The 10,168-nt window shown below is 66.4% G+C and overlaps 1 protein-coding gene across 1 annotated transcript in view; it reads right to left on the reverse strand.

Annotated features, from left to right (window-relative positions):
- Window positions 1–718: 718 nt before the first annotated feature.
- GRHL1 (grainyhead-like 1 (Drosophila)) overlaps window positions 719–10,168 on the reverse strand; it is a 43,194-nt gene continuing 33,744 nt past the window's right edge. Inside the window, exons 14-21 of the mRNA XM_012727367.1 lie at window positions 9,095–9,253; window positions 6,571–6,622; window positions 5,621–5,760; window positions 4,886–4,923; window positions 3,255–3,346; window positions 2,979–3,064; window positions 1,912–1,976; window positions 719–900 (exon numbers count right to left, since the gene is read on the reverse strand). Of these exons, the coding sequence (XP_012582821.1) occupies window positions 786–900; window positions 1,912–1,976; window positions 2,979–3,064; window positions 3,255–3,346; window positions 4,886–4,923; window positions 5,621–5,760; window positions 6,571–6,622; window positions 9,095–9,253 (747 nt within the window). The 3' untranslated portion in view covers window positions 719–785. The remainder of the gene's footprint in view (window positions 901–1,911; window positions 1,977–2,978; window positions 3,065–3,254; window positions 3,347–4,885; window positions 4,924–5,620; window positions 5,761–6,570; window positions 6,623–9,094; window positions 9,254–10,168) is intronic.

The raw sequence follows: 10,168 nt of genomic DNA on the forward strand, positions 1-10,168 counted from the left end.
GTGCCCACTGCCGCCCTTTACCATCATCTGTCTCAATAGTGCAGAAATCCAAGTTGTCCTGTCAAGAGACCTCGACACCTGAGGAGGTTTTGCTATGCCAGGAGCCGCTGGGCTCGGGGAAACGGGGAACATCTCTCACCACCAAAAATAACTTAACCATCAGCCTAGGGAAAGTCTTCAAGTCATCCGCGTTGCGTATCTTCGCTATCTGTACAGACACCTGTATATATTATATATTCACATCGGACACCTATGTACACATTTACAGACCAGACTTCAACAGCGTATTGCACTTATATACAAGACAGCTAGCGCCACTGACGCCCATCGCCACCGGCGAGCTCTTCACAAGGAAGGCAGGTTTCAGGGACTCGGCCTGCCCAGCAAACACCTCCCAGCCTGCCCTGTCCCGCCTCTCCCGCTGGCCGCAGGGGTCAGCGCCGATTCAGGCCGCCACCCCCTGGGGTCCCGAAGCCCGCCTGCCGCCCCCAACGTGCTCGGCTGAACAGCACCGCCCGCCCCGAAGAGAAGGTAGAGATCCTGGACTCATAAATAAGGGGGCAGATACCCTAAAGGTTCCAAGTCTATCACACTGTGGCACAGTTTTCACTTCAATCCTAAGTATTTAGATCACAAAAGTCAAACATCGCCGCCCCTGGAAAACAATGACCCAACCCCTCAGGCCCCAGCTCCACCGTGGAGGCCCGGGCGCCCCGCAGAAGCGCTGGCTGGAGCCGCAGCCTGGCCAGCAGCGAGACGCCGCCCGCTCCCTGGCCCGGCGGGGCCTAGATCTCGGTGAGCGTGAGCTTGTAGGAGCCTCCCGCCTCTTCGATCTGCAGCTGGAAGGTGTCCTCGTTGGAGTAGTGTTTCACGATGTTGTCGTCCATGTTCACCAGGATCCTGGGGGCAGACAGACCGCTAACCCCACCGCCGCGGAGCCAGCCCGGCCTTCACTGGCTCTGGCGGCACGAGGCCGACCACGTCGCCCTCCCTAGGCCCCAGTTTCTTCGTCTGTGCCGTGGCGATCAGAGAAGGGCCTCCATGTCTGGGGGGGGGGGGGGGGGGGGGGGGGGGAGCGGCAAGCCCCCCGTAGCAGTGCAGGGCAGGTGAACAAGCCTCGCTGGCTCAGCACCTCATCAGGGTGTGGGGACCGGGCGGTGGCTGTTCCTACACACACAGTCACGGTCAGGCCAGAGGCCACCTCAGAGGAGGGTCAGTCAGACCGGTCCACCGGCCTAAAGCCGCAGCTCCCCAACAAGTCACCTTCCCTGCAGTGACCTCAAAGTCTTGCTGAATCGCTAAGTCCAGCCCTTCCCTCAAGGCCCATCTAGAACTTTCCAACTGGGTTTGCTTTAGAACAAAGCCAGGAAACGCTCACACTGTGCCCCGCTGGCCAGGCCAAACGGCACCAAAGCCCTGACGTCTGAGCAGGCGCAGGGCCTGAGACGCGGCCCGGGTGCAGGGAAGAGGCTCGGCAGCAGGCTGAGGCCGCACCTCACGCATGGACGCGCCGACCCGCTGCCTGACCGCGGCAGCCCTCGGGCCCGTCCGCAGCGGCCTCATCCATGAGCCCGGACAGCAGCCCCGCCTCAAGGGCAATGTGGAATTTACACGAGGGGCCGGAGCACCCTGAGCAACGAGGGCAAAGCAGGGCAGCCAGGCCAGCGTCCACCTCAGGGGTGGGGCAGGAGGAGCTGGTGACCACTCAGTGCTCCCGAGTGGGAAGGGCGAGCGAGAACTTCCCTTGAAAAACAGCCACAAAGCTGTCTTAATAAAGAGGTGGGCTAGTCGACGTGGCGGCGTGGGAAGGCCTCACGGCCCGCTCTGTCGCTGGGCCGGGCACACACGTGCGCGACTCACGCCAGGCCCTGGGCTGCGCCCACCGGGAGCCGGAGGGACGGCAATGCTCACCCTTTTTTGCATTTCTTGAATATCTTCCCGATCTTGTCGTGGGGGACATCGTACTTGTCCGAGATCTGAGGAGCAAAGACAAGAATTCATAAGGCTGCTCTGTGGCCTTAACAAAGGCCTGCACGGCCGGGAGCCCACAGCAGAGCCCACCGCGGAGTCGCCCGCGGCTCAGAGCCACAGGGACCGCTCACGGGGCCGCGGGGGGCGGGGGCCCTGCCCGGAGGGCTGGGGCTGGTCCTCACGCTCCCTCCCCGCTCACAGTAAGCGGCTTGCGCTGCTCTGACTTGCGTTCAGAGAGAAGCTGTAGGTCTGCGGGAACGCGGAGAGGGCCGGGCGCGCCCCGCACTTCTGTGGGTGTGGGAGCTCACCCCAGGTGCAGACCGAGGCCCATGGGGACGGCAGGGCTCACGCGGAGCCGGACAGCCACCCAGCGACGTGCACGCCAGGGAGGGCGCGAGGCCTGGCGTGGGCGTCACAGGCGCTGCCGTGGGGCTCCCGGCCCCGTGCGCGCAGGCGGCCTCAGCACCGTGGCGGGGCGTAGGGCGAGCCGGCTCGGCCAGGCGGCGCTCAGAGTCCCACGTGGGGGGAGGGGCGGGGCGTGGGGAGGCGGGCGCAGGGCTCAGGGTTAGGTGCGTTGCACCCTGGGGCAAAGCTAAGGGGAGGCGAGCAGCCCGTCCCTTGCGGTCTCACGGTGTCCCCAGAGGCGCACTGGGCCCGTCAGCCCTGTGGAGAGACCCTGCAGAAGGGACTTGCGGTCACCACTGGTCACTCATGTTCAGTGGTTCCACGGTACGTGGCCCTCAGAGACCAAAGTGGCCGCCATCTGCGCTTCGAGGATCCTCCTTGACCAGCGAAGGCTCCGCGCGGCTCCGAGGGGCCTGCTCACCGGCACCCTGCCCTGGGCCGAGGGCGCAGAGGCTACGCCACTGCCCGGCCATCACAAATCACCCGCTCTGGAGGACGGGCCACCGCCCACGCGGGGCGGGGGGGCGAGCGAGGGCCCAGTGGGAGGCGGGCGGCCCCCGCCCCGCCCACCGACTGGGCCCGGAGGCGCCGCCTCTACTTACAGCCTCCATCAGGCCCTTCAGCGACGGGGTCTTCAGCATCAGGGCGTCGAAGACCTCCTCTGACTCCTTCCGCACGTAAAGCAGCACTGACCCCAGCGGGAAGGGGAGAAAAAGAGAGCGGGAGCCGGTCACCCGGACGAGCAAGTGACAGAGGACCACGGTCAAAACAGAAACGCCGCCCGGGGCCTCGGGCCGCCCCAGGAGCCAGGCAGGGCCAGGCTTGCACAAAGCTCTCGCGCTCACGTCCACCCCGCCCGGGGCCGGAGGCCAGCGCACCTCTCTTGGGCTGCTCCACCCGGGGCAGCTTGGCCGGCGGTGGTGCGACAAGGTCGTCTTCCGGCCCGAACGGCCCCCTTTTCAGGCTGGACCTGCCGGCGCAAAGTGCGCAGTTAGTGGCCGGCTCACGTCACTGGGTATGCGGCTAACTCCGTGGGCCCCGGGCTGGAAGTGGCCGTCACCCTCCGTCTGGCCCAGTCTCCTGGGCTCGCGCACGAGGCTCGGGCCTGCGGAGACCCTGGCCGGCCCCAGGCTGGAGCGGAGCTGCGTCCCGTCCCGGGAAAAGCCCCACAGAGGCGGCGGCGTCGTGACGTCAAGGAGGAGCGTGTCCGAGGAGGACGTGGGGAAGGCCACGCTGGCTTCCGGGGAAGACGAACCTCGGGCAGGTCGGGCCCAACGTGGCCTCTTGCCCAACAGGCCTGGGAGCCCGGGGCCCTGGGGACGCTACGTGAGCACAGGAAGCTGCGAGGCCGTGACCTCGGAGTGTGCGGGGCCTCAGGCGCTCCGGGCCAGAAGCCCGCTGGGGCTCCTTGAGGACAGAACACAGAAACAAATGGGGAAAAGGCCTTTGAAGAAAGAAGTGACAAGAGGTGGGGGCTGGCTGCCACGGGGCAGCTACAGGGTGCTCAGCCCAGTGAGGTCAGGGGCCGGGAAGGAAGAGGGGGGGCCTGGCTTTGAGGCGAGTGCGCAGTGGAGAAGGCGGCCTCGGCCTCGGCCCGCAGGAGAGCAGCTGTGGGTTGGTGTCTGAAAATACAGTGTGGTGACGAGCCCGGGGCCACCCAGTGGGAGGGGACAGGCCTGGGGCGCAGGGCACTGGGCGGGGCCCACAGCACCAGCCGAGGGAGTGCCCGGTCTGGGCCGGGCCGGGCTCCTGAGACCCATTCTCCCCCGCAAGACGCTGATTCTAGGGCCGGAGAAGGGGCAGCACAAGAGCCCAGAACTCAAGCTGCAGAAGCGAGAGGCACCCCAGGAACGGGGCTGGGGCGGTCAATGACGCGAGAGCAAGCCTGGAGGCTCCCCTGACCGCTGGGGACACCCTGAGCCACGCAGAGGGCAGAGACAGCCTCGCGAACAGAACCGAGGCCGAGTCCGTGCTGACAGTGAGCAAACCCAAGGTGGGAGATGGACAGGCGGGAGCAGCGACACTCGCTGCCGACAGCGCTGCTCAGGGGCGCCGCGGGCCCACCTCAGCCAGGGCTGGGGCGAGGGCGGGCAGCGGCGGGCGGGCTCAGACACACCCACGGGTCCTGCCACGTCCCCATGACGGGGCCCCGGCTCGTCCCGCAGACCTGCTGCGGTCCCCACACAGCCCGGCCTTCAGACGCGCCAGGCCAGGAAGCCGGACACTCACGGCCCCCGACTCAGGAAGGGCAGACGGCACCGCCTGCGTCTCAGGGCCCTTCCGGGGGGACAGGGGAGAAGCCGAGGGGGGCCGGGCCTGGTGCCGGCGTCCAGGCCACATGCTGACCGCGACCTGCTTGTAGGAAATACACACGAAGGGGCCCTGGGCTGGACACCCCTCAAACAGCTGAGGGGAAAGAGCATCCCCCGGCCACCTGCAATCGTTCTGTAAGTTTAACTGTTTCACACCGGAAAGGATTTATTAAGACCAAGCAAAATGTCCATCTTACCCTTCACCCTCCAGTTCTTCAGCAGCAATGGGGAGGACCTGAGACAGACAGGGAAAAACAAAATTGCCTTTCAAGGACACTCTGGGGACACCCAGGCCCGAGGCACTCCTGAGGGGAATGCGACCCGCCCAAGCTGGACACACCCTCTGCCCTCTCTCAATAACCAGGTTTTCAGCCACACCAGGACCCCAGTCCCGTGTCCAGACCAGGCCGGCTCGCAGGTGGGGGCTCGCCAGCAGGCCCACTCCCGGCAGCACCAGGGCCCCGCTGGCCACGCGCTGAGCCCCCCGCCCTGCAGCTCCTCCTTCCAGTCCCAACACTCGGCAGGCTCCGAGGCCTCTGCGCACCCCCTGCCCCCCCCATCCGGACCCGCCCAGCTTGTGGTGATGCTGGGGACGCCTGGCCGCGCACCTCCGCCCCCTCCCTCCCGGTCTGGCCCTCAGAGGCAGAGTCTCGAGATCAGACTCAGGCTCACGCCTGTACTGTTCTGGCACCTTCTCAGATCAGCGTGAACACCGGAGGCCAGAACTGAGCCGACGGCCTGGACATGCCTGCGCTTCCCACTGGCAGCGCTGGACACACCTGGCCGCCCAGGCCTCCCGTCAGCCCGGCTGGAGATTCCGGGGGGCTGACTGGGCCCCTCAGCTTTGCTTTTGTTCACCAGGAACCAGGCCGAGGACTCGTGGTGGAGTCTGGCCCGCAGCCCTGCCCGGCCCGGCCCGGCCCTGCACCTACGTGGGTGCCCCGCTGCAGGTTGGCGAAGTGCACGTCGGGGATGAAGAGGACGGGCTGGGTGTCCAGGTCAATAAAGGGCTTGAAAACCGTGATGTCCATGCGCTTATGAGAGGGCAGCAGCGGCACTTTCACGTCGGAAACTGAGAAAGAGCAGGGCCGTGAGTGCCCCGCGCCCGCCACGTGCGGGCGGCCGAGCCCGGAGGTCTGCGGCGAGGCGCTGGGTGACTGCGAGCGCCCAAGTCAGCTGAGCGCTTTTCAAACCGGAAGGGAAACGGGCCTTAGGGCAGACAGACACGGCTTCTAGGAGGATCGCCCCAGGGCTCCCCTCCCGAGGCCACCCCACTGCGGGCTCACAGGTGACTCCCCGGCTGACGCAGCCCAGCTTCTGAGCCTGGGGGCTGCCGGCTCCCCCCCGCCCCCTCAACCCCCGGGACCTGATGAGGAGTTGCCCCAGGGGCACGGGGCCTGTGCTCTGCTGTAGGGGGCTGGGGGCAAGCCCCGAGGAGGGGGCCTCGGGGGACCCACAGCCCCGGCACTGCAGGAAGCATCGTGGCCAGCACCTGGCGGCTAAAGGTCAGGACTGCCTGCGACTCCCGGGCAGAGTCACGCTGAACACACCCAAGCCTCTCGAGATAGAGCTTTTCTCTTTAGAGAAAGCTAAAAATTTTCATTTTTATAAAATATTATCATCCGCTGTTCAGGTGGAGGGTGCGAGTTTTCAGGACTGGACCAGCGGGCTGAGTAAGAACCAACTGTCCGGCGGGCCTGGACGCTGTAGCAACTCGAGAATGATCTGTGGAGCTCCCCAAGGGGGCGCGGAGTCACTCCCGCGACTACAGCCGCACCGGAGGCCACCACCCGTCCAGGCACCCAAAACAGCCCAGGCTGGCCGACTGAGGCGACGCCACCACCGGAGAGGCCGCGGCCAGAGCTGGGGGCAGTGCACTTGCCTTTTCTCTTGCTCTGTTTTCTCTCTTCGTCCCTGATCTTCCGCTCAGCTCCCTGCAGGTCAAGGGGAGACAAGACTGCTTACTGCGGGGCCTCCGGTGGGGCTCCTTACTCTCTGTACCCCGGAGCTTCTCGTAGCTGCCCCTCGGGGGTTCCCGCAGAACTGTGGATGCTAAATGAGAAGCTGAGAACATCTGCTGGTGCCCTCACGGCCTCCAAGACGCAAGGGGCTCCTGTGGAAAGGGGCCACGGAAAGGGACCCCGGTCTGAGCGAGAAAGTCGGGGCTCTGTCCCAGGATGTGGTGTCAACTACGGGGCAGCTGTGCCAGCGCCGACTCGCACAAGCAACCGTTTGGCCGAAACGTGCAGCACCCGTAACGGAGCCGGCCAGCCCGGGGAGCGGGGACGTGGGTGCCCCGCACGCCCGGCCGGCCAAGGTGGATGAGCAGGCGAGTCGACTCAGCGTGACCGATCCCGGGGTCTGACACGTGCGGGCTCGCACCTTCTCGCCGCGTCGCCCCGCTGAGGAGAGGCAGCGGCTTCTTTTTCTGAAAACCCAAGGTGGCACCATCAAGCCAGCGTGAGAAGCAGAAAATGAAGCTTCTGCCCCTTCCAGAGGTGTCACGAACACACCAGTGAACACAAACCTGCTGGCAAAAACTGCTGGGTCACCGCCCTGGCCCGCAAGCACAGGCGGGTCCCCACTTCCCTCGTCATCACCGTGCCCAGCCGTCTGGGCCCCGCGGCCCTCAGTCTAACAGCGTCGTCGCCCGACTGACATTCTAGACGCCCCCGAGGTAGCTGGACAAAATGGGACACGTGCCTCCTTGGCTACGTCCATAAAGAACACCGAGGAGGCCATCAGGACAGCGAAAAGGTAACTCCGAGCGAGGTGTCTGCAGGTCACCCAGGCGCTGGGCGGCCCAAAGACCGGCCCGAGAGCAACGGACCGTGCTGAGAAGCGGGCGGGGCTCTGCCTGTCCCAGAAGACACACAGGCGGCCTCGGCAAGGTCGCCAAGCATCTGGTCAAGGCCGGACTAGAACGGCTGTTCTCAAGAAAATCAAAGAAACGAGAGTCGATGGGGGAGCGGCGAAAGGCAGCCGCCGGGCGCCCTGGCGGGGTGGGAGGCGGCCGCGGCCGAGGGAGCGGAGGCTCTCCAGTGACCCACGGCAGAGACAGCCGCAGCCTGCTGCAGACACTGACCCGAAGTAAACAGAACGCTGACTCCAAAGCTCACCTACGTCCCCGCGTTCACGACAGTGTGACGGCGCGGGGATCAAGGCAGGGAAGCAGCCTAGGCGCCCACGGGTGCCGCACCAGGAGGCTGCGCACGCAGGGAGCGTTACTCAGTCGTCTGCAGCGAGTCAAATCCTGCCATTTCGGGAACACAGACGGCCCCGGGGGCATCACGCGGAGCGAGCGAAGCACAGCGGCATGACCACACTGACGTGGAGTGAAAGAAAACCCACACAAACTCCAAAGTCAAAAAACCTAGCTCTCTGCGATCGGAACTCACCGGCGGTCAGCTGAGGTGAGAGTGGAGAGGGTGGGGGTGTTGAAATAGGAAACGGGGTTCCAAAAGCACCAACCGCAGCTGCAGGCGTGGGGCCACCGCGGCGGCACAGCCCCGAGCGTCCGGGACTCGCGGAGGGAGCACACCTACAAGTTTTCATCCAAAGAACAAAACAAGGTGGCCAACGGTGACGGCTGCTAACTACACCACGGGCCACGGCACGCGCCACAACACGCACAAACAGGGGTCGCATGTCACGGCTGCAAGCCACGGCGTTCACGGCTTTAAAAGGTGGTAACGGACCTGGCGTCCACTCAGGATGAGGCGACAGGGACCAGATTTCACCACGTGCTCCAGGCAGGTACCGGGGACGGGGTTTCTCCGGCCCACAGGCAGCCACGGGCCGTGACCTCGGAGCGGCGATGGAGCCAGCTGAGCCCGGAGTGCCCGCCGCCTTCCCCAGTGTCCAGGCTGGGCCCGGGCAGCAGGGTACCTGGGGGTCTCCCTGCTCTAGGGTCCAGCGCTGCACGGCCAGAGGGCTGAGCAGCAAAGGGGCTAAGAGACAGGAACCCAGAACCCCAGGGCCTCCCCAATACTGGCGCCGAGAGGTACATGCTACGAGGAAGTGGCCGGAGGGAAGGGAGAAACACCTGGACAAGAGCCTGGGGCTGGGCTGGGCAGCACCGTGTGGTCACCCCATGCACCAGGTTCAAGACGCGCCCGACACCAGCTGCTCGCACGCCCGCTGTGAGCTGAGGGGCCCGGGGTAGAAGCACGGCCAGGGTGCAGCCTTGCCCCCGACTGTCAGGCCGCCCCAGAGTGCCTGCACCCCCCTTTCCATCTCTCTGACTCCAGGCGACGGTCTCCTTCCCCGGGTCACGCGCCAGGTGCCTCCCGCGGGCTTTCAGCAACATTCTGGGCGCCGCACTGCTGCCGACCCGGCCTCGGCGACGGGGGAGCCCGGCCCTCTCCAGCCTCCCTCGGCGCCGCCCGCCCGCCCGCCGCGGTCACCTTGTCGCAGAAGACTTTGATCTGGCAGAAGGCGCGGTGCACGGGCTTGTTGCTGCGGTTGTTGTAGCTGTAGGTGTCGATCTGGATGTTGAGCGGCAGCCCCTTGACGCCCTTCTGGGACGAGAAGTCTGTGCTCAGGCAGTTCACGGAGATGAAGACCTGCGGGCAGGACAGGCTTGAGCGGGGCGGTCACCCAGCGGGCCCAGCGCGAGGCCCGCGCAGCGCAGGGCTTCGTGCCCGAAGAAGCCTTTTGGGAGAGCCGTCGAGAGAGTTTCCAAGGCACAGGGCGGCGCTTCACGGGGCGGCGGGCGGCAGGCTGGCCCGGCCCTCCAGAGGCTCCCGCCCGGCAGCGCCCACGGGGCCGTCTGTGAAAGGACACTCGGGCCTCTGCCTGCGCTTCCGCCCGTGGCCCCCCACACCCCAACGCCCCGGGAATGATGGCATCGCAGGCCACCTCGCAAAGTGCCGGGGCTGCCACGGGCTTCGCGGCCCCCACAGGGCGGCCAGCGCGGCTCCTCCCGGTGCGTGAGCCCCAGTGTGCGCTGCCGAAGCTGCGGCTCCCAAGTGAGGCTGGCGCCTAGCAAAGGGCACCTGGTGCTGGCCTCCCCCTCCCTGTGGCCCCAGCCCCCCAGCCCCCAAAACAGATGAGCCGCAGAGCATGCGGGGCGCGCGTGGGGCGCGGGCCGGGCCAAGTCCCAGAGAAGGACGAGTGTGGCCTGGAAGGGGAGACCTACAGACAGGGCGTGGGACACGGGTCCGAGAAACTGCACACGGGACACAGGGCCCTCCCAGAAGGCGGGCCGCGGACGCCTCATCCTCCTTCAGTGTCCACACTGCTCCCAGAAGGGCAAGGCCGAAGCACCCGGGACGACGGGGAACCTGCCCCAGCCAGGCTGGCCCAGCTCTCCGGCCGCCGCCTGCGCTTCCCTCCTGTCCGGCCCCCCGCAGAGTGCCTCCTGCCTGTCCACACCAACTCGGGGACCCTCCCGACAGCCCCTGCTCCCACACTTGGGCGGGGCCGAGGGCAGACACCGGGCACCAGCCCCGATGTGAGACACCCTTCGCACCGGGACC

This window comes from Condylura cristata, unplaced genomic scaffold (assembly GCF_000260355.1).
Source record: "Condylura cristata isolate star-nosed mole 26May11 unplaced genomic scaffold, ConCri1.0 scaffold00020, whole genome shotgun sequence".
Classification (NCBI taxonomy): Eukaryota; Metazoa; Chordata; class Mammalia; order Eulipotyphla; family Talpidae; genus Condylura; species Condylura cristata.